The sequence below is a fragment of the Pelodiscus sinensis genome, chromosome 3, assembly GCF_052426305.1.
Source record: "Pelodiscus sinensis isolate ZL-2025 chromosome 3, ASM5242630v1, whole genome shotgun sequence".
NCBI classification, from domain to species: domain Eukaryota; kingdom Metazoa; phylum Chordata; order Testudines; family Trionychidae; genus Pelodiscus; species Pelodiscus sinensis.
The window spans coordinates 44,425,465-44,448,829 of NC_143054.1; the positions used below are offsets into that span (position 1 = coordinate 44,425,465).

At 41.7% G+C, this 23,365-nt stretch overlaps 1 protein-coding gene across 16 annotated transcripts in view; it reads left to right on the forward strand.

The window, feature by feature from the left end:
• Window positions 1–455: 455 nt before the first annotated feature.
• Window positions 456–23,365, forward strand: part of MLIP (muscular LMNA interacting protein) — a 158,591-nt gene continuing 135,681 nt past the window's right edge. For 4 of the 16 annotated variants that reach the window (XR_012902553.2, XM_075923621.2, XM_075923616.2 and 1 more), the window contains exon 1: window positions 458–626. Coding sequence is in view for 12 of the 16 variants with exons in the window: in XM_075923621.2 (XP_075779736.2) it covers window positions 564–626 (63 nt within the window). In the remaining 4 variants the exon portion in view is untranslated. Of the gene's footprint in view, window positions 627–5,769; window positions 5,811–23,365 lie in introns of all 16 variants that reach the window. The other 12 variants (XR_012902554.2, XM_075923618.2, XM_075923620.2 and 9 more) reach the window with 6 other exon arrangements.

Sequence of the window (23,365 nt, forward strand, 5' to 3'; positions counted from 1 at the left end):
GGAAATGAAGAGAATACATCTTAACATTAAATTCTAGTGGGACGGCTCAAAACCAGACACCGGTAACTGAGAAAGATCAATGGATAAACTTATGTATCCTTTTTCAAATGTTGCTCTGGTTACACTCAATGTCTATGTAACACCATATCATACAAGCTGATCATTTTTATCATATTAATTGGCTAATAAGCTGTGCTCTCAAGAATAAGTTCTATTGTGATCTAGCTGTTATTTTCAAGTTCCTTTTCAGGGAGTCCTTAAACACAAAGCTTTCTTTGTGGTGGGCCAGGTAACGACAAACCTGTTACAACAGTGCTCATGTTAAATAATTTGCTTTGATGCCAGAATAACATTTATTTATCTGAGGCCAGCTGCCTGCTTTCTCTCTAGGATTCTATTTGTGAAGTTTCTGTGTCTATAAATGGAAACACTAGCTAGCCAGAAATTATCACCAGTGCTGCCTGATAGAGTTCTGTGTCTCAACTTGAAAAGTACTGTGATACCTAATATGTAGTCAGATTAAATCATTTCTGCCCAGGATCTGAGCCTTTTTTCCCTGGGACATGGCATTAGAAAAACATGAAAAAGAAATCTCAGCAAAGCGCACCTTAAAGGAGCAGTTGACGGTAAGACACGTTGAGATTTCTTCTAGAAACATTTTAAACTTACTGCTGAGGAGGAAGGGCAAAGAAGTTGTTGAACCTTAGAAAGGTTCCAGCAATATTTTCATGCTTCCTCTAACTAGTGACCTTGAAGATTAGCAGGTTCAGTGGTGTCTGTTGAAATTAATTATGATGCTATCTTTCAGTGGAATGATGGAATTCAGTGACATTTGTATAGTCACAGAGTGCAAAACTAATTTAGTATAATTATATATCCCAAATCCAGGCCTCCATCAGTTTTCTTCCAGGGTTTCTTTATCAGAGTATTTTCATGCCCTCACAATTTATTTTATTTCACTGGAAACTTGAAAACTAATATAAACTAACGCAGTTGAACATAAGAAAAAAGAAGGGTCAAAAATGCAATTTTATTTTAGAGTAACACAGTTCTACATTGCAAAATAGAACTTATTAATACTAAAGGTCATTTCCCAGGCTTCATTAAAGTGTTAGGTTGTTCTTTATTTTGCAAACTGATAAGCTGTACTTAGCGTAAGTGATTGTCACCTTCTTTAAGAAACAAATCCGCAAGCTACTGTGATGCTAAGAGCAAAACAATACTATTCTTGCCCTATGGTCTATTATTTCACTTCACAATAGGTTAGATATTACTAATGTTTAAGAATAACTTATTTCTGAAGTAACCCCATTTAAATGAGCATATATGTCAGTTGATATGTTACTCAATGAGAATATTGGTATTGGAATCTGACCCTAAACTGGTAATTACACCTAGAACCTGATTGAGACGGGGTAGGTTGACAAATGAGTCTAGGAGACCGTGAAACAAAATATTAACTAATTTCTCCATCTCAACTGTTACAAATTTTTGGGGTAGAAAATTAATGTTTCTTTAAATAGATTATCTGAAGGAATTTTCAGATAACATTGATATTAGTATTTTGTAAAAAAGCTACTCAATCAAAACAGTTTAAATTTTCATTGGATGAATTTATTAACACTTCAGAGTGCAAGAAATGCTGAATCTCATGGTAAGATGCATGTAACTTAAAACGTATCAAAGGTTAAAGCAATTGGTAATTCATACAAGCTATAGGAAAAATATGACTCAGTTCTAATTTTGTATGGAAAAAATAGTATGAACATGTAATTAAAGATTGTAATGTAATGCATACACACAAAGACGACCAATTAAGTTTGCCCAGGCAACTTTAATTCTGGCATTTCCTCACTTTTAAGGCATGACTTTGCAATCATTATGTTTTCCTAATGCAGTTTTTCATGTGTAATTTCCTAGATTCTTTTTAAAAAGCAAAGCAAACTGAAAAATCCAAATTCCATTATGTGGAACCATGTTGACCTCCGTGTGGGTCAGCCACATGGTTGGATCCAAAACACAGATCTTTACTAACAAAGTAAATGATAGAGGATAACAGCCTACTATTTCTGTGTGGACCAGACACTAAAGAAGGATTCATGTTACAGCGATTTTCTTAGTGAGTGTCAGAAACATTTGGTGACAACAAAGAACGGCGAAACTCCAGAATCTTGTGCTCTGTTCAGGTTCGGGAGGGAACTGTGCTGAAGTTGTCACAGACCCTTCTGCCTGTTCCCTCTAAACCTGACCCATTCTGCTCTTGTCACCTTAGGCGTACCTCAGCCCTGTCCCTTCTGTTTCATTTCCATCTCTTCATTCCAATCCCAGGCTGTTTGCCTACCCAGTTCTTATCTCCCAGTCAGGACTCCCTATTTAATTCCCATTCTTCCCTGCACCATGTTCCCAGTCTAAATCTCTTCCTTTTGTAATCCCCCTAAGGCTTCTCATCTGGTCTGAGTTTCTACTCCTTGAAACAAGCAGATCAGCTCAATTTCCAAACAATTATAGAAGCCGTGCCAGTTTTTAATCTAAATATAATGGATAAACATTATAGTCCATGTCTTCACATATTTGTCTTCAGTGTGTAGTGAGTGTGTGAGCTATGATTAATGTTGTCTGAGATACTAATTCTGCATTTTAAACTGAGAGTGCACTGCAATGGCTTATGCTTTGCTGATTATTCTAAATATTTCCACCCATGTATTCACTGTGATTACAACAAAGATCTGATCACAGATTTCTACAGTTCTGAGAAATTTTCAGTGATTCCCCATTTTCCAGAAACTAGTTCATACTCAAGCTACTGTATGTCTCCAAGGTGTACCTTCACTGTACATGAAGGCATCACTGTACATGAAAGCGTCATTGCTTTCTGACACTTCAATAAACAGGAATTATTGTCTCCTTTCACTTCTGGAGTCTGGCTTTGTTGCTGATTCAAACCATCCTGTGGGCCAGATCACCAGCTAGTGTAAATCAATTTACACTGAAAGTGTGGCTTGCTTACTCTGACCACTGAGGATCTAGTCCTACAAGTCTAGCCACCCCTCCCCCCCGAAAAGTTCTCTTTGTAAATGCCTCATAAATATAAGGCAGTCTCTGCCATTTCACTTAATAATTTCCAGACTTGATTTTAAAGAGCTCCCCTTATCTTGGCTCACTAGAAAAAGTATTTTTGTTATCAAGGTCCCTGGGAGAATTTTTTTAAAAGCTGACTGTGGGAATAGAAGGTTATGTTAGTTCTTTTTTGTGGATGGTAAAGTAAAATAAGCTGTATACTGATATTCTAGAAAATCCCTTTATCTCTGTTAATATTCAGTAGATCAGCCTAACCAGATTCCTGGAGCTATCTGTTTACACTTGTGACTTTATATATGCTCCCAAGGCTGAGGCTTTTCTGGAACACCCCTATTGAGATGAAGGTAGATATTGAATTCAGAATAATCTTCCTTTTTCTATTCCTGATTTCTCACTTACTGATACAGGAAGAGCTCTCCTCCCAGCTGTTTGAAGGGCTTTTATTATATTTCACATTTTATCTATTTCTCATTTGAAAAAGTGTAGGAAATTGACACTGGCATTCTTAACAGAGAACCTTCAATCTTTGCCCTTCCATTTTTCAGGTTTATAAAACACATTTGACTTTTAAGGCAAATTAAATAATGGTAAAGAAAAGAAAAGTCACAAAGTGACAACAAATTAAGCCAAACCAATATGCAGAATGGAAAAAATAGCATGTGTTGCTTGATGAGGCATTAGGCTTACGCTTTGATGATGTGCTCTATATAGAAAGGACTGAAGGATTTAGGGTAGAGAATAATTTATTTTTCACAACTCGTATTTGGATTCAGCTAGAGCGGAACCAATGATTTAAACCAAATCCCCAAGTTACTATTCTTTGATAGTGTGAACTGGAGTTTGCTATGACTCTACTGTATAGATTTCTACACTTACATTGTCAATGTATCTGCTTGCAGAGGTCTGTCAGATGGGCCTGAAAAACAGTGGAGTTCCCTAAACTGCTAGCTGTGTAGGTACTCCCCTATTAGCAAAATGATTGCAGTCCCACTTCAATGTTTCAGGAACAGTGGGGAATCTGGAAAGTCAGGCTATGTATTTAGGAGTGAGAAAACTGGGATAATTCTTGATAGTATAATGGGCTGTAGTTTTGCTGATCAACTTATTTACTACTTTCCTCCAAACTTCATCCCCTCCTATACTTTAAATTGCTTCACTGACTCCTTGGGGCACTGAGCCTATTCTGTAAATTGTAATTGTTTCCACAGCACAGGTGAGAACCTAGTTATAAGAATCCTCATGAAGACTTGAGGCAACATACAAGCAACAAACAGCCACAATTAGTGGGGGACCCAGATCCTGTTGCCAGTTAACAGAGGACAATCTCTTTATGGAGTGCAACAAAAAAAACCCAGGGATCCTCCATCACAGAAGAGAGTGCCACACACAGTGGAATAATGATTTACAATTTGGTAGCATTTGTACATTGCTTGCCCCTTCCCTTTATCCTACACTCTCACCACTCCTTTCATCTTTCCATCAAAATACTCCTTACTGTCCCAAGTCTGTCACACTTTGACACCCTCACTTCCATCATTCCTTTTAACCTTCCTCTACCTCCAATCAAAACAATGATCAAAATAAATTGTGCCAGATGTTCATCTATATATTCTATTCCATATCACTTTTCCCCATCTAGTATGGGGACCTTGAGGCTTCAAAATCTTAAGGGTGCAGCTGTTTCCAAGAATGCACTTCATACAGGGCTTAGCATATAAGGGCCAGATCCTGATGGGGTCTGTCTTTTGCTGCTACCATTAACCAGTAAATAACTCTAGTCTGTGTACTCCATCAACGTATGCCCCATCAGCTGAACCTCTTTTCCAGCTTATCTAAATGTAAATAGTGTAACCAAGTAGCTGTACTGGCTGGGTCTGTGTGTGGTACAACTACACAGTCCCTAAAAGATGCAGTGGTTCTCCCACATGGGAGGGGCGCTTATTCAGAGAATAACCCTAGGAAGAAGTTCTGAGGCATGGTTCCTGCCTAGGGAAAGCAGAAGTATTTTGGAGTCAGAAAGGGAGCTGCCTCTACCCCCTCTTCCAGGAGTAGAGATTCTGTTACTGAGAATGTTACCTGTGTCATCCCTCTGGGAACTCTGCTTGAGTTAACCCACCAAGAGGGAGATTATGAGGCCACACAAAAGAGCCATTGCAGGGCTGCCCCTTGTCCCAATGGGATATCATCTTGGCCTTTGGGCCGATCTTATGAATTGGTACAGCAGGCCGTGTAGGTGGAGAGGTGTCAGATGATGGAATGCTTGTGCTCTGCATTTGCTCTTTTCTCTCCTGCTTGCAAAGGGAGCAGTGGCTATGACCAGATGATGTACAAAGCTGTAACTAAGATCAGTTTGTTCAGGAAAGATGGTAGTGGATGTGGTGGTGGTGATGAAATGACAGCTTTGCTAAAACTTTTTTATTTTCTGAGCAGGTCTCTCTTTTTGGCTTTTCTCTCACTCTGTTCTACTTGGGTAGGATTTAAGAGTGGAGCTTGTAGAAAAACGTTGTACCCTCTGTCCAGTCTCAGTTACTTTTACTAGATGTCTTACTGAGTAGGTCGCATTGTTCTGAGAGCTGTCAGCGACCCCCTTTCACAACAAGAACTGCAGTGCTATACTGTCAAAGCACAATGCATATAAGTAATTTCCCATTCAGTACTAGGGCACTGCTAAATTTGTCATCTTTCTTTTAGGGGCTGCTGCGTTAATATTGAATCAATTCTTCAAACACTCCGTAAGTTGTTAGCCAACAAAAATATATTTTGATTTTGAACTAGAGACTTCTGTTGTAGATAATGTTTATTATTATTTATGTTAACACTGGTAAATCCCACATGTCTTGAAAGGAGTCCCATTAAAGTCTCTGGAGCTGCTCTGAGTACTAAAGTGAGCAGTGTTTGACCCTTAGATTAAACTTCCAATATAATTTTTTAGGAATTTCCATGGTCCCAGTGTGATACTAAATTACTGGTGCAGAACAGAGCATGAGCTCATAAAGGAAACTATGATGAGGACTTAACCTAAAATCATTCTGGATTATTTTGGTAACATTTAAATCTATTGGATTCAAGCTAAGCCATAGCCAGATACAAAACTACAAAGGGAAGGGAAGCTGGAACACAATATAAAATGTACAATCAATTTCATTGTCAAGTTGACATGTACAATATATAATAAAAGTCGACATTGCCAGTAAGCAAGCATGCTCTGGAAAGCTGGAGAAATTCAGGTTTCAATTAACTGGAACATTACATATAAAGGAGATAGAATTAAAGATCTTACTGTTCCCAAAACTTTCAATGTCCAGTAGGTTGTTAGTGGAGGGTTAGGGTTTATCTACACTAGTTTTGTAAGTTGAACTAAGTTGTGCTACTTCAGTTATGTAAGTTGTATAACTGAAGTCAACATAACTTCATTGACTTAAAATAGTATCTACACCAGGGGTGGGCAATAATTTTTTATGGGGGCCACTCTGGCCAGAAGAATTACCTAGGTGACTCCTGGCCAGCATCCCAGCATGTTTCTCAGGCAGCCTCCCTGTCTGCTCCGTCCCACACCGTGGCTGCAGGGACCATGTGGGTCTGTGAATAAGAGCTTGAGGGGAGGGGCGCTTTGCATGCTGCCTGTTCTCCCTATAAGTTGGCCGCCCAGGAGAGATTCAAATGCATCCCTGCTTGTTAGCAGGGTGCCCACAGTGTCCACAGCAAGCAGCATGTGTTTCTACTGGTAGCACAAATCTGCATATGCCTCAGTGCACATAACATTTATGTTGCATGTGGATGGAAAAAATTAGAGGGAACACTGGTTGTGAACTACCTTGTTCCAAAGAAGCACAATTGTCTTGGTGGGTGTGGGGGGATATTTCAGACCTTCTTAGGCTCCTTCATGGCCCTGCCATATCCTGCCCCAATAAATGGCAGAGGAGAGGGTCCTCCAAGATGTTCAGAATGACTCTGGCTATGTCTACACTACAAGGTTTTTGCACAAAAATGGCTGTTTTTGTGCAAAAACCGGCGGAGCGTTCACACCTCAAGTGTGTTTTTGCATAAGAAAATCTACAGAACAGAGGGCTTTTGCCAGTAGAGTTATTCCTCTCTTCACAAGGAATAACTCCTTTTTATGCTACAGCTCTTGTGCAAAAAGGCAGGTATGGACACTCCGGAGGGGTTTCTGCGCAAGAAACCCCTATTGGAAAAAGTACAGGTGCTCTGAGGCCATTCTGTGAATGGCAATCAGAGATTTCTTGCGCAACAGTGTCCATGCAGTGTGGATGCTCTCTTATGCAAATGCACATTGCTTTTGCAATGCACTTTGAGGTCTGGATGCACTGTTGCACAAGAAGTTTTTGTGGAAGATCTCTTCCATAAAAGGCTTCTTGCGCAACAATCTTGTATTGTAGACAAAGCCTATGTGGGACACAGACAATCAGGGCCCATCTAGTCGATATAAGAAGAGTTTGCAGGGCCATCGTTAAGTAAGTTCCTTGTTAGAGCTGAGGAATGTGAAAAGATGTGGGAGCTGCAGAACTTGGATGGGGCAGTGCTGCCAGAAGCTGTGGAGTGTGAGGAGCTTGAGCTGTGTGCAGGAACTCCATCAGGACAAAGCCCTGAGATAAGGGTGAAGATGGCACAGGGGCAGGGGGAAGTGGTCCAGGAATGAAAGCAGTGGTGCAACTTAGCTAATGAGACCAAAGAGATGCTTCTGAGAGGTGTGCGCGCCCCATTACAATGAGTCACTGAGGAAGATGTGATCATTGAGGTATTTGGGTAGATACCTCTGAACGGCTTTGAAGATGGGGACCAATGGCTTGAGCTAACAGTGAGGGTGGACTGAGAGTCCAGGAGGGAACTGAGCCATCCAGATGGCATACTCCAACTGTCCTGTCTGGCCCATTCTGTGGGCTGCTGTGCTGCACAAACTGGAGCTTCTGCATTGCTACCCCTGGGAGCCCCTGAGATTAATGAGAGATAGTAATCCTGTCAAGAGGTGTTGAATGTATGGGTCCCTGTAGTCGGATTATCATCTCAGAGGTAGGAGTGAACTTTACTAGCAAGCTGCAGGTGCCAAAATGCTTGTCACTGCGGATACTGATTGTCTATGGTCAGGGATGAATCAAACAGGGACCAAAGTTGTGCACCATTTTGACAGATGAGGGGGAGATTCTTTTGAAGAAAGGGGGAGGATAGAGACTGTGCGAGTGCTTGAAGTGTTTCCTCTTTCATCAGCATGACTTTACTCTTGCCTGAGTTGGGTTAAAGCCAGCTGCCAGATAGTCACTGGTAGGCTTTGTGAACTCCTTGAGATTGTTCTGGTTGCACTGGTAGAAAAGGAGAGCTACAGATGGCATCATCAGCACATGCTTGGCAGTGGGTTCTGTATATTGGCACCAAGTGTTCTCATAGCAAAGTTGAAGAGGAGGGAGAGAAGAACAGATCCTAAGGGACCCCACAGGTGAGGCATTTCAGGGATGATCAGCAGTTGTATATTTGCCATTCTCTGGATTCACTTGGTGAGGAACGACTGCCCTTGTAATTCTGCACCATATGCTTTAGCACAGTCATACAAGTGGAACAGGGACACATTATGAGCCACTATAGTAAATGCTGCAGATATTTTGAGTTGCATTAGCATTGACTCATAGCCTGGGCTGTGTGCGGGTGTACTCTAAAACCTGATTGTGAAGCACTGAGAATGTTGGTAAATGTCATGTCTGTCCAGAAGATTTTACCTGGGACTGTACAGCTGGAGGTAGGGTGATGTTTTCTGTATGCAGTGCTGGCTTTTTGAGGGTTTGTCGAATAAATAATTGAATTTTTTTTAAAAAGGTAGTTTTCATATATTCATAGAGTTCAAGGCCAGAAGAAATCACTGTGAACATCTAGCCTGACCTCCTGTATAATGAAGAATGTCCCCAAAATAATTCCTAGTAATTTCTTTGATAAAGAAACCCAATCTTGATTTTTTTTTTAAATGGCCTGTGTTGGGAGTATCCACTACAATCCCTACTAAGTTGCTCCAGTGGTTAATTACCTTCTCCTGTTCCCAAGCCCTCTTCAGCTATAGATAATAAAACCACACCTGTCATACAGATAAACTCTCAATATAGCTCCTGCATAAACAGATCGCCCCACTTTTAAAAGTGCCCTTTGACTGGAAAAGCACTCAGCAGTACAGTAGCAGTTGCTGCAAGTCTGTCAGTGACACACGCTGCTGAAATGAACTTTTGGAAATAGCCCTTGTGACAGTAAATGAGAGAAGAGAAGGGAGATGATTAATGAGAAGGGAAGGTGCAATCAGGACTGTCAGAGAACTGTGTGTTCACTGTAACATTTATTACATATAGCACATGTGGTAAAAATATTTTCCATATTCTCTTTGCAGCAATTGTCAGATACTGAACTATGTCAAGCCATTTTGCCAAGATTGTTCCCACTGGGGGAGAAGTTTAACAAGACTGGTATTTAGGATAAAGTTAATTTTAAAGGCTGTTTTAAACTACTAGTTTTAAAGGTCCCAAAGTACTTTAAAAACTTGACAAAACTGTATATCTATTTTGCACATTTCACTTCCTGTCTCTTGATGTGTGTCCCAAGATAATTTTTAGACAGCAGTGCTCCTAACATTTCTTCTTAGAAATGGATTGACACTGATTCAGAAAGATAAGACAAAAGTGGCGAGGAGTCCTGTGGCACCTTATAGACTAACTGAAGTGTAGGAGCATAAGCTTTCGTGGGCAAAGACCCACTTCGTCAGATGCATGTCTTTTCCGCTTTTGCAGATTCAGACTAACACGGCTACCCCTCTGAAAGACAAGACGCAGATAGACAGAAAGGAAGTTTTTCTTTTTGTCAGATTAAACATAGGCAGCAAGGCAGTCAGCCACTATGAGCCTCAGGGTAAGGTGTGGGGGTGGGGTGGCTCTGCATCCCTAAAAGGGTGGGATCTTGGACAGAAAGGGGTGGGCTGAGGGCAGTCAGCCCATAGCACCATCCAGACTTCCCCTTTATTCAGCTCTGGTGAGGCCACATCTACAATACTGTGTCCAATTCTGGGCCCCGCACTATAGGAAGGATGTGGATGCATTGGAGAGGGTCCTGCAGAGGGTAGCCAAAATGATTTATGGCCTATGAGGAGAGACTGAGGGATTTGGGTTGGTTTAGTCTGCAGAAGAGAAGAGTGACGGGAGATTTGATAGCAGCCTTCAACTTCCTGGAGGGTGGTTCCAAAGAGGATGGAGAGAGTCTGTTCACAGTAGTGATGGATGACAGAACAAGGAGCAATGGTCTCAAGTTAGAGGGAAAGGTCTAGGTTGGATATTAGGAAAAACTGTTTCACTAGGAGGGTGGTGAAGCACTGCAATGAGCTACCTAAAGAGGTGGTGGAATCTCCGTCCCTAGAGATTTTTAAGTCTCGGCTTGACAAACCCCTGGCTGGGTTGATTTAGTTGGGATTGGTCCTGCCTTGGACAGGGGGCTGGATTTGATGACCTCCTGAGGTCTCTTCCAGCTCTATTGTTCTATGCCTCCCCTCCAGCCCTCAGAGGCTCACTTGGAAGCCTCTCTGATTCTTGTAGGTGCCTTAGCCAACCATTTTAGGCACCACTGATGTTCTTTCTCAAAGCCACTGCTAAGCTGCCTTCAACCCCCTGATGGTGCCTAAGTCTCCATGGTAACAAAGTTTCTCTTGGGAGGCATTTGCAAAGACATGCAAGTCCTGATGTTGTCTGTAGCAAACAAGCAGCTGACAGCTATGGATAAGTGAAAGGAGAGGGCACATTGTACATTCTGTGTGATTACACTATATCATGCAAAGTCTGGGGAAAGAGGCCAGCAAAAAGTGGAGATGTATGAAAGGTCAGGTGGACAACTGCCCCTTTTGTCCTATAGCAAATGATGCCTCTACTAAAGTCCCTGAAGCAGGATTCTCAAAGTAGGTGGAGGAATACTATCTTGCCTCTGGGACCTGATCCTGTCAGAGTGCTCTAAACATGCCTAGGACCTGGTACACATCAGACCCTGCAGCAGTAAGACCAGATGCAGGGCCTAGATAAAGGTAGGTGTGTGTGTGTGTATGTGTGTGTGTTTAGAGGGGGGAGTAGCAGAGCACCTCCACAAGAGACAGATCAGGTCACAGGAGAGAGAGACTGAGCATGAGCAGTATCATGTGTGAGCAGGAGACAGGGAGAAATGGTTTCAGTTGCTTGAGTATGAGCTATCTAAGACACGTGCATAACTCCAGGAGAGGATTTATGGCTGAGGATCACAGGTGGAACAAAGTGTCTCTACCTAGCCCATCATCCTGGGGCACAAGGTCAGTCACTTAGGGTATGTCTATACTACAAAGTTTTGTTGAAAAACAGCCATTTTTCCAACAAAACCTGAGTTACATCCGCACTGCAATTGCATTCTTCCAAAAGTAAACTGAAGGAACAGAGGTTTTTTTTCCAGCATTGGTAATCCTCTTTCTATGAGGAGGAAGCCTTTTTCCGAAAGAGCTCTTTTGGAAAAAGGCGGGTGTGGACAGGGAAGAGGGAGTTCTTTTGGAAGAAGAGGAAAGAGGAAAAAGCACAGGTGCACTGGTGGCCATTCCATCCATAGTAATCACAGCTGAAATGCGAGATAGCGTCCATTCAGTGTGGATGCTATTTTTTTGAAAAAGTAGATCACTTTTTCGATGTGCTTTTGTGTGTGTATGCTCCCTTTCGGAAGAAGTTTTTTCGGAAGATCTCTTCCGAAAAAAAGTTCTTCCGAAAGAAGCCTGCAGTCTAGACATAGCCTTAGGTGCCCAAACTCCTCTCTTCTTCTTATCCTCTTCCTGCTCTCTTCCTTAGCATTTCACTCTTGACTGAGGCAGCTTGCCACTTAGCTTCCCTTCCTTAGGTATTGAACACTCCCAGTACATTGCATGTGGTGCATGGGGGCCTAACTGAGGGCTGAGAATTCCACTAGGTGGTCAGTGCCTCAGAGTCAGGTGCTGCAATGCTGAGCAGATCAATACCTAAGTAACTTTAAAGATCTGGGCCTAGATATCCTAACTTAATAGACACCTTTTACTCTAATCTCTTGGCTCCTCATTTGCCCAGCTATAAAATGGGGATAATAATATCTTCCTGCTTTGTAGGGTTCTTGTGAAGATGAATTCATTAGTGTTTATACTATGATGAGCACTGTAAAAAAGCTCATGAAGAAATTATTAATTCTGATTTAAGAGCAGGGCTTGGATGGTGTGTAGTAAATAAGACCAGTGATCAAACATGGCATGCTTAGCTATCATAGTACTCTAATAATATCACATGATTCCTACATCCCAAAATTAATTTTTATTTTTATTCTTGGTCAACCCATTTTTGTAAGAACTTACTTCTTCATTTTAAAAGCATGTATGATCATTTGAAGTGACAACCAAGTTTAGGTCATAATACATAATTTGTAGAGACTGAATCCTTGTTGCATATTTGTATGTAATTCTGTAAATGAATATGGAATGACAACATTTTCTACTACAAAGCTGTAGTTTGTGTCTGAGTTTAAAAAAATAATTTTTAGAAAAATTTGAGAGACTTAACAGCACCCTTGTCAATGAAGTAGAATGAGGCTTAAAGATGCCAATAGCCTGCTTTTCTTATTCTTAGGTATTAAGAAGCAGTTTGTTTCATTAGTGGTCTCTAGTTAAAATGTCAGCACTGACCTCATCATAGTATCTAATGCTAACAGTATCTTGGATCAGAGTTATACGTTTCCTTTCTTAAATACAGGGAAAGGTATTAAGTCATGCTGGGAATAATAATTGATTACAAAGTGAGTTATACCCCCATTGCCAAATACGAGACCATATAATGGTGGTAAAGTCATTCACAGTAGAATTTTCAGTAGTGCTTCCAAAGCCTACCAGTTCCACTTGAGATCACCACTGCACTCAATGAACAGCATTTAAATGGTGGAATCAAATCTAAATTTATTTAACAACACACAGAGATTCAAATAGTAGTAAGTAGAAGTTATGAAAACAAATAGCCACACACAAATTAAAATTATAAGATGCAACCTTTTCCTCAGTCCCACTGCTATTTCCATTGCCTTTGACTTTCTGGGATGATCTACCCAGGGCCGGCTCAAGCCATTCCTGCACCCTGGGCGGCGGGCGTGCGATGCATGTGCGGCTCCACCCCTGGGCACACTGCTCATGCGCAGCCCTGCCCTTCTGGTGTGCTGCGCACCTTTCAGCTGCTATCAGGTGCTCAGCACCTGATGGCAGCTGTAAGGGGTGCCACGTGGCCGGGCACGCGGTGTCCCTTTCAGCTGCCATCAGACACCCCCCATAGGTTGGCGCCTCGGGCAGCTGCCCGGCTAGCCCCCGCCTTAATCCGGCCCTGGATCTTCCTTTGTTAGCAGCTTACCCAGATGAAGTGGCAGATGGAAGCAGGCATCAATCCTTCATCCATTAACAAAAGAAATCTTTATTCCATTTGTAAATAATTTACATAGAGTTGATAAATAATTACTAGATTTTTTTAAAATGGGGACTCAATTGTTAGAGTCCAATCAATCAATAGCTATTTATAAATGTGGCTTATACCCATCTATAATACCGTCAATTGATATCCTTATAACTGTCTATTACATACAAATCATGTCAGTAAAATGCCTTGACCTCTATTAATCATTAAATATTTATAAACCAATCACAAATCCTCATTGTAAATTGTGACATTCTGCACTGTGCTATATATTGCATGGGAGGTTTACTTATATGGAGGGAAATCCTGGCCCTGTTGGAGGCCACGGATGTTTTGTCATTGACTTCCTTAGGGCCAGGAGCTGCTTTGTTGTTTGGAGTGATTCTGAATAATTATACTTACAAGTTTGCCTTTGAGTTACACACATCATCACTCTTTTCCAAACTGAATTTTACACAAGACTCATCTCCCAACCCTTTGGCATCCCAAATATGGAACTTGGCTGCATTATTTATGTGTCTTTCAGACTCTTCAGACATTGAGGGGTTTTTTTTAAGCATGATGCTTCTTCTTCCAGAGACTCCAAAGATAGCTTTGTCTAGTAATAAATGTTCTCTTGGGCCTTTGAATAACTGCTGAGTACAACCTAGCCCTGTGTGAGGAAAGATGTCAACCTGGCAAATGAACAAGGAATATACTGCAGTATAGACTCCCTTCCAGAAATGAATAGACGGTTTACTTTACTATTATTTCCATTATTAATTTTCCTTTGATTTCAGTTTATATTCATCCTTTGTTGCTGTAATCTCATTGCTGAAGTAGTCTTCTCACTCATCAACACATTGTCACCAAGCAATATATCACATTTTTAGGTGAAGCTCAATGTTCCATTTCTTCTGCAAAGTGCTTGGAGAAGTTTGTAGCACCATAGTTCACCATACAGTTCCACTGTGTATAAATAATTAAATTGAGCTAAAGGTTACAAGAAGGGGTGACACTACCAGTTCCTCCTACCCCAACTATTTTGCACTGGTTAAGATGTGCTCAGAGCACAGCTACTGGATAGGTCCCTGAAAGTGAGATAGGTGGGGGAATGCAAAGCTTTGTGAAATCTGTTGGGGCTTAGGTATAGGTTAGAGGCCAAGCTGCAGCGTAGATTCTTTGGGAACTTTTGTGGTGGAATCTTAGGCAGCAAATGAGTAGGGGAGTTGTGAATGTCAATGACTCCTAAATGTTGGATTTAAAAAACTAAAGTGCTGGTCACTGAATTCCAGCCCTAGTTTTCCCTTCTGCTTCTCAGTCATTAATAGAGGCTCTGTAAGACTCAGTAAGGCAAAGAGTGAGAAAAAGGGTCCATTTTCAGTCTGTTACAAGACTTCACTCTTATTATACATCTTGGCTGCATCTGGATTGGCATGATTTTCCTGAAATACTTTTAACGGAAAAGTTTTCCGTTAAAAGCATTTTCGGAACAGAGTGTCTAGATTGACACGGACGCACTTTTTGCAGAAAAGCGTCCATGCCAATCTAGACGCGCTTTTCCGCAAAAAAGCCCGGGTCGCCATTTTCGCGATCGGGGCTTTTTTGCGGAAAACAAATCTGAGCTGTCTACACTGGCTCTTTTGCACAAAAGCTTTGTGCAAAAGGAACTTTTGCCTGAACGGGAGCAGAATAGTATTTCCTCAAGAAGCACTGATTTCTTACAGTAGGAAGTCAGTGCTTTTGCGGAAATTCAAGCGGCCAGTGTAGACAGCTGGCAAGTTTTTCCGAAAAACAGATGATTTTCCAGAAAAACTGGCCAGTCTAGACACAGCCCTTATGTATCAGTTATTTCAATACAACGGTTCAGTGATGGCTCATGATGTAAATAAGGAGGCTGTGCAAGACATGAGATACTTGTTGACACAAATGGCTCTGAGATGTCCATCCAGAGTGCTCGAGTGCTGCTTTGGTTCGGGTTTCATTATTTTATGCATACTTTTTCTAACCCATGTGGCTATTTTAGTGCATGCAGGCAATTAAATCTGATGGAAACTGCATGGCTAACTGACATGATTGCTCTGAAGTGGAAGAGATGGGGCCAGTTTCTAGCACACATTAAAACACTTTAAAGAGCACTTGTTTCTTTACTTTCCCCCTCCTTTCGTAGTAGTAGGGCTGCAGCAATCCAGTCACAGACTGAGTCACACCAGAAGATTTTAGTGTATTCCATCAAAATAGGCTGTGGAGATGTTCTGCTGCTATTCTTAGCGGTTCCACACCCTGTGCCCAAAAGGATGGAAGATGAGCCTGTTGATGATGAGTCAAACTGGTGACAAGCACGCTGAATAGTATCAAGAAGATATTTGGCTTCTACACCAACTACTGTTTAATGAGTAAACAACTCTATTAAAATAACCAACAGGGAGTAGAGACCCAGACCAATCTGAGGATAAGTTCAGCATAGGAGAATCACTGTGGGGAGTAGAGCAGATGTAGCAGACTTTATGCTGCCCCTTCTTAGGCTGTTCCCAGGTAAGTATGTTGGGACAGAAACCTTTGTTCTCCCTGTGTCCAACACCAAGCCTATTTTGGACCGACCTCAGTCCAGTCTGTTTAACTCACCTGTTTTGCATGAATGAACGTGCATAGAATCATAGAATCCCAGGGCTAGAAGAGACCTCAAGAGGTCATTGAGTCCAGCCCCCTGCCCCAAGCAGGACCAACCCCAACTAAATCATCCCAGCCAGGGCTTTGTCAAGCCGAGACTTGAAAACCTCTATGGATGGAGATTTTACCACCTCCGTAGGTAACCCATTCCAGTGCTTCACCACCCTCCTAGGGAAATAGTTTTTCCTAATATCCAACCTAGACCTCCCCCACTGTAACTTGAGACCATTGCTCCTCGTTCTGCCATCCGTTACTACTGGGAACAGCCTCTCTCCATCCTCTTTGGAACCTCCTTTCAGATTGCTATCAAATCCCCCTCACTCTTCTCTTCTGCAGACTAAATAAGCCCAAATCACTCAGTCTCTCTTTGTAGGTCATGTGCTCCAGCCCCCTAATCATTTTGGTTGTCCTTTGCTGGACCTGCTCCAGTGTGTCCACATCCTTTCTGTAGTGGGGGCCCCAGAATTGGATGCAATACTCCAGATGTGGCCTCACTAATGCCGTATAAAGGGGAATAATCATTTCTCTAGATCTGCTGGCAATGCTTCTCCTAATGCACCCTAATATGCTATTAGCCTTCTTGGCTACAGGGCACACTGTTGATTCATATCCAGCTTCTCATCCACTGTAATTCCCAGGTCCTTTTCTGCTGAACTGCTACCTAGCCAGCTGGTCCCCAGCCTGTAACAATGCTTGGGATTCTTTCGTCCCAAGTGCAGGACTCTACACTTGTCCTTGTTGAACCTCAGACTTCTTTTAGTTCAATCCTCTAATCTGTCTTGGTCACTCTGGACCCTATCCCTACCTCTCCTCCTAGCTTCATGTCATCCACAAACTTGCTAAGGGTGCAATCCATCCCCTCATTCAGGTCATTAATGAAGATGTTGAATAAAACCAGCCTTAGAAATAATCCTTCGGGCACTCTGCTAGAAACCAACTGCCAACCAGATATCAAGCCATTGGGCCCAACAATCTAGCCAGCTTTCTATCCACGTTACAGTCCTTTTATGCAATCCATTTTTCCTTAACTTGCTGGCAAGAATATTGTGGGAGACCTGTATCAAAAGCTTTGCTAAAGTCAAGGTATATCACATCTACTGACTCCCTCATCTCCACAGAGCCAGTTACCTCATCATAGAAGCTAATCAGATTGGTCAGACATGAGTTGCCCTTGATGAATCCATGTTGACTATTCCTGATCACATTCCCCTATTCCAGTTGCTTCAAAATGAATTCTTTGAGGATCCCCGCCACGATTTTTCAGGGACTGAGGTAAGGCTGACTGGTCTGTAGTTCCCTGGATTGTCCTTCTTCCTTTTTTTGAAGATGATCACTACATTTGCCTTTTTTCCAATCATCCGGGATCTCTCCTGATCTCCACGAGTTTTTCAAAGATAATGACCAAAGGCTCTGCAATGACATTTGCCAACTCCCTCAGTACCCTCAGATGCATTAAATCTGAACCCATGGATTTGTGTATGTCTAGCTCACGGGTGGCCAACCCATGGCTCATGAGCTGCATGAGGCTCTTCACCCCTGAAAGTGCAGCTCACAAAGCCTCCCCCATGGCTCGTGAAGCCTCCACTTGCACCCCTACAAACAGCCCCCGGCTCCCTGTGCTCACCGGGTGCAGGGAGCCGTCCTGCACGTCAAAATGGCATTGGCAAGATGGCGGCGACCTTCGGGAGCCTGATGTGGCCAAAAGGCTAACCCGCAGAGGGCGGAGTAGGGGTTATTTTTTTTTGTTTTTCTCAACAATTCTGGTGTGGCTCTTCACATTTTTTCCACCGCTGTTTTGGCTCTCTTCATTTAATGGGTTGGCCACCCAGGTCTAGCTTTTCTAAATAGTTCTTAACTTGTTCTTTCTCCACTGAGGGCTGTCCACCTCCTTCCCATACTGCGTTGCCTAGGAGCTGACTTTGTCTGTGAAGACAGAGGCAAAAAAAAGCATTGAGCTTTTCCCACATCATGTGTCATTAGGTTACCTCCCTCATCCAGTAAGAGCCCCACACCCTCTTATTGCTAACATGCCTGTAGAAACCTTTCTTGTTATCCTTCACACCCCTTGCTAGCTGCAATTCCAGTTGTGCTTTCGCCTTCTTGATAACTCCCCTGCATTCTCAAGCAATATATTTATACTCCTTATTCATCTGTCCAAGTTTCCACTTCTTATAAGCTTCTTTTCTGTGTTTAAGCTCACCAAGGATTTCCCTGGTAAGCCAATCTGGTCACCTTCCCATATTTGCTTTTCTTACTGCACATCGGGATGGTTTGTTTCTGTACCTTTAATAAGGCTTCTTTAAAATACTGCCAGCTCTCCTGGACTCCTTTCCCCTTCATGTTAGCATCCCAGGAGATCCTGCCCATCAGTTCTCTGAGGGAATCAAAGTCTGCTTTTCTGAAATCCAGGGTATGTATTTTGCTGTTCTCCTTTCTTCCTTTGGTCAGGATTCTGAAATCTACCATCACATGAGCACTGCTTCCCAGGTTGCCACCCACATCTACTTCCCCTACTAGTTCCTCCCTCTTTGTGAGCAGCAGGTCAAGCTGCACATGTCCCCTGGTCGGTTCCTTCAGCACTTGTTCCAGGAAGTATTCTCCAAAAACTTCCGGGATTGTCTGTGTACTGCTGTGTACACACAAGCCACTTCTCCCCATCCCTCACCTTGTCACAATACCCAGTCAAAGGCTATGTCTATGTTTTGGGGCTTCTAGCAACAATACATCTCTATTGCTTCAGCTGTACAGTTTCCAATGTAGGTGCTCTTTGCCAGAGAGTTCTCCTGCTGGCATAGTAAAATCACCACAGCTGTCCTGCTGACACACCCTGTCCACACTAGTGCTTCTACCAGTGAAATGTATGTTAACTATTTGTGAGGTTTTTTTCACCCTCCTAACCCAAAATATGTGGCTGACAAAAGTGCTAGTGTAGACAAAGAAAAACCCTCTGAACACATAGTGCAAGTTTATGGGAAGATGTTATTAGGCCTGGTTTTAGGTGTGGCTCCATAAATGTTCCCTTCATCCACCATATATGAAGTGTTAACATGCATTTTAGTAAAGTTTTAACTCAACCCATAACAAAGTTTCACCCAACTCTTAACAATATTTTTAAATGGCTTCAAGTTTTTTTCCACTAATCATAGACATCCCATATCTGGGAAAAATTAAATGTCTACTTAGGAATTTAAAGAAGGTTTTAAGTACAGTTGCTGTAAAGATCACAGAGAACTTTGATTAATGCTTCCTCATTTGTGTGTTCTCCCTCCTTCCTTTTAACCTTTTCTATTTTTGTCCCTGTTGTTGACAGTCATTCTGTCCCTTTCTCCAATGGGATGGCAGGTGAACATTATCCACAAAGGCAGATGCTGCTGCTGGATCAGTGAGGAAAGGTTTCTGTGAGAATAAAAACAAGACTATTCTTTGCCTCTGAGAGCGTGAACATTATCTTGTATAACCCACAGTGGCCTGCTTTTGGCTCTGAGTTTGACAACCCAAATCCATTTCAAAGCTTTTCTTTCTCTAATGGCACAGGAATTAATTGCTGCAGCAAAGGGTTGGCAGAAAGTGCTACTTACATTTTGATGTCAAGTCTTTACTAAGCCTAAGCTAGTTGATGTCTTCTAGGGTATTAGGAATGATATTTTAACTTTAATTAGTTCAAAGTGCAGCAAGGGTAGAGGGATAAGTGATTTAAGTACATTGCAAGTTATCTAATGTTATCCCCTGTTCAGTTGAGTCATCCAGCAAGCATCTAAGAATCTCCAACATTAGCAGAAATCTTGTTTGCAGATTGTCATTTTGTGCATCTACTAGGGTGTTGGCATCCCCTTGAGCAGCTAATGAGGAAGTCAGTTTTACTTCTGGTACACTATTCAGGTGTTCCAAGGATATCCCTCCTCCAAAAAGAGAGAGAAATAATTTATTCATGCCCATTTCTATCCAGCTTAGTTGCTAAAATATAAGGTCTGAGTCATGAAGTTCATATCTCAAACTGTATCCAAACTACCCAAGGTCCAGTTGGGCTCCATCATATAGAGAAGGGTGTGAGATCACAAGGTGATGATCATTTAGATTTACTGTTATGATTCAGGGGCCTTGTATTATAATGATTTATTGAAAAATCGGCAAGAGTTCTGTGCTCACCATTTCAATCAGAGCACTAGTGAGAAGATAATACTTTAAATATTTATGGTGCCTTTCCTCCTCAAGGATACCAATGGTACTTTTCAATGTGTGCTATCTAAGGATGTGTCTAGATTACAGGGTTTTGTCAACAATGCCTGTGTCTACACTACTGCCGAGTTCTGTCGACAGTAAGTCAACAGAATGCGGCAGTTTCGTTGATGGAGTTAAACCTCATTCTACGAGGAATAACGCCTTTTGTCCACAGAGTTCTGTCAACTAAAGGCGCTATTGCATCCACGCTGTGCTTTTTCAAAAGAGTGTGTCTAGACTCTCTTTGGAAAAAGTGGCTTGCTTTGTCGACAGAACTGGCTGTAGTCTAGATGCTCTTTGTTGACAGAGGCTTTGTTGACAGTATCTGTCGACAAAAGCCTGTAATCTAGACGTACCCTAAAGGTTTAGAGGAATAACCAAAAGGTTGGAAGTCAGTATATCATGAACCCTGTCTCTACTAATAATTTAGAGCATAGCTTTGTACAAGTCACTTCACCTTCCTGTACAGTGGAATACTACTTTCACAAAGATCTTAATAATTAGTCACAATGGGTACGTCTAGACTGCACGCCTTTTTCAACAGAGGCTTTGTCGACAGATGCTGTTGACAAAGCCTCTGTTGAAAAAGAGCATCTAGACTACAACCAGTACTATCGACAAAGCAAGCCGCTTTTTTGAAAGAGAGTTTAGACACTCTTTCAAAAAAGCACAGTTTGCATGCAATAGCGCCTTTTTTCAACAGAGTACTATTAAAAAAAAAAGGCGTTATTCCTCATGGAGTGAGGTTTACCGCCATCAACAAAACTGCCGCATTCTTTTGACTTACTGTTGACAGAACATGGTGGTAGTGGAGACGCAGGTATAGTTTTGTCGATAAAAGCCCACTTTTGTTGACAAAACCCTGTAGTCTAGACACACCCAATGTCTGTCAAGTGATTGTAACACATTGAATAAAGCCGCATGAATACTAGCAGAGTATTTGATCCATAAATAACTATTATCTGTGCTCACTTTTATTGCCAGTTTTTAAACTATTTAGTTCACCACAGAAATAGTTACCTTTGGGTCAGAATGTGGGTGGCAGCTGTTTAAGACTGAATATGCACAATCTTTTAGTGGGAAGGTAAGGATACTATAGACAAATGAACCTGCAAGGAAAATTTAGAGTGAAATATTGTCTGGGTACCAGGGGAAATATTCTTACTATTGTGAAAAATGCCAATATTTTCAATAGGCATGATTTTTAATGGTGACCACCATGGTTTTAAAACTTTTCTGAAAGAGCTGAAACTGTGACACTCTAATAGTTCCATCAATTTTCTCTGATGTTTTTTATCCTTTTCTGTTTATTTGTGGAATATTTTTCTTTCATAGTTTTATTATAGTTTATATTTATGCCTACTTATGCACCTCACTTTGTTGAATAATTCATACTGATAGTTATGGAATCAAGTTATGTGGAAAAAACTATAGGTATTATGTCCTTATTAATAGATTATAAGGCCAGAAGTTGGAACATCATGATAGCTGGCCTCACTACATTACACAGGCCTAATTTCCATTAAAGTTATTTTATAGGAAAACATTCAATCAATGGTTATAGCCTATTTTTTATTTAAAAGTTGCCAATGGTGGAGAATCCATACCAGTCTTTAGTAAATTGTTCTTTGCTGTTTAAAAATTGGGCCTTATTTCTTGTCTGAATTTCCAGTTTTTTGCCTTTGGATCTTGTTGCACCTTTATCTGCTAAACTGAGCAGCTATTTATCCTCAAATGTCTATTCACAATTGAGATACTTACTGGAATCAAGTCACACCTTAACTGTCTCTTTGTTAAGCTAAATAGATTGAGTTCTTTGAGTCTATTGCTATAAGGTGTTTTCTAATCCTTTTGTTAGACCGTGTCTGAATCCTGCTTATTTGGACACAGGTTCCACACTTGCACCATATCTGTATCACCATGAATTAATCAAGTCAAAAAGAAATGGCTGAAACAAGTTTTATTTAACAAAATACTAAACTTAGAAAACAAACATAAAATCTGGTTGTCACAAATGAAGCCTGGCGTGAGGCCAGAACCCCAAATAGGAAAGTTTTAAACAGTCTTATCACTGTCTCAAAGTCTGGAGAAAAGAGGCAGGTGAATATCTTCAGGCTGAGAGAAGGAACAAGGTGAGACAGGACACAGTTGCAGAGACCCATGAAGGTAGACAGTCTTCTTGCTTCTGGTCTTCTTTCCTCCTTTCTTCTATACTTGATGCGCCATCCTGCGTGCAGTGTGCAGACCAGAGGATGAGATGGTATGTATGCATGGACGTCTGACTGGCCCTGCTGCAGCCTCCTAAATAAAACAAATAAACTGTGCCAGTTGTTAGCCTGTGAAAGTGGATTGCTGCACCCCAAAAGGCTGTCAGCAACCAGGCTGCCTTCTGCCCAGAAGGCCTACAAAGCCAAACAGACTGCTAGCTGTCACCTTAGCACCACTGAGGTGTGCTGATGACATGCACGCAGAGAGCCCTGAGGAGTGGGTGAACTCCCCTTATGATCCTTCTGGTTACTGGGCAGATTACTGTCATGTGACCTATTTTTCCCGCCTTTTCTCTTTTTTCTGCTCTTTTCTGACAGGTGACCAGAAGGTTGGCTGCCATCTTAAAGAGGAAAACAAAATGGAAGAAACATTAAAAAAAAAAAAACCTGGCCACCCCTCCCCTCAACATTTAGATCATTCTTGTGGCTCTTCAATAAACTTGCTCCAATTCATCAGCTTCCTTCTTCAACTGTGGACAGCAGAACTGGACAGTATTTCAGCAGTGATTGTACCAGTAGCACATTCAGATGCAATATAACTTCTCTGGTCCTACTCCATTTTCTCCCATTTACACATACAAGGATCTCATTAATCCCTTTGGCCACCGTGTTGCACTGGGAGTTGATTACCCATCGTGATTCCCAATTTTTTCTCAGAGTCCCTACTTCCCAGGATCGAGTCCCCCATCCCATGAAGTA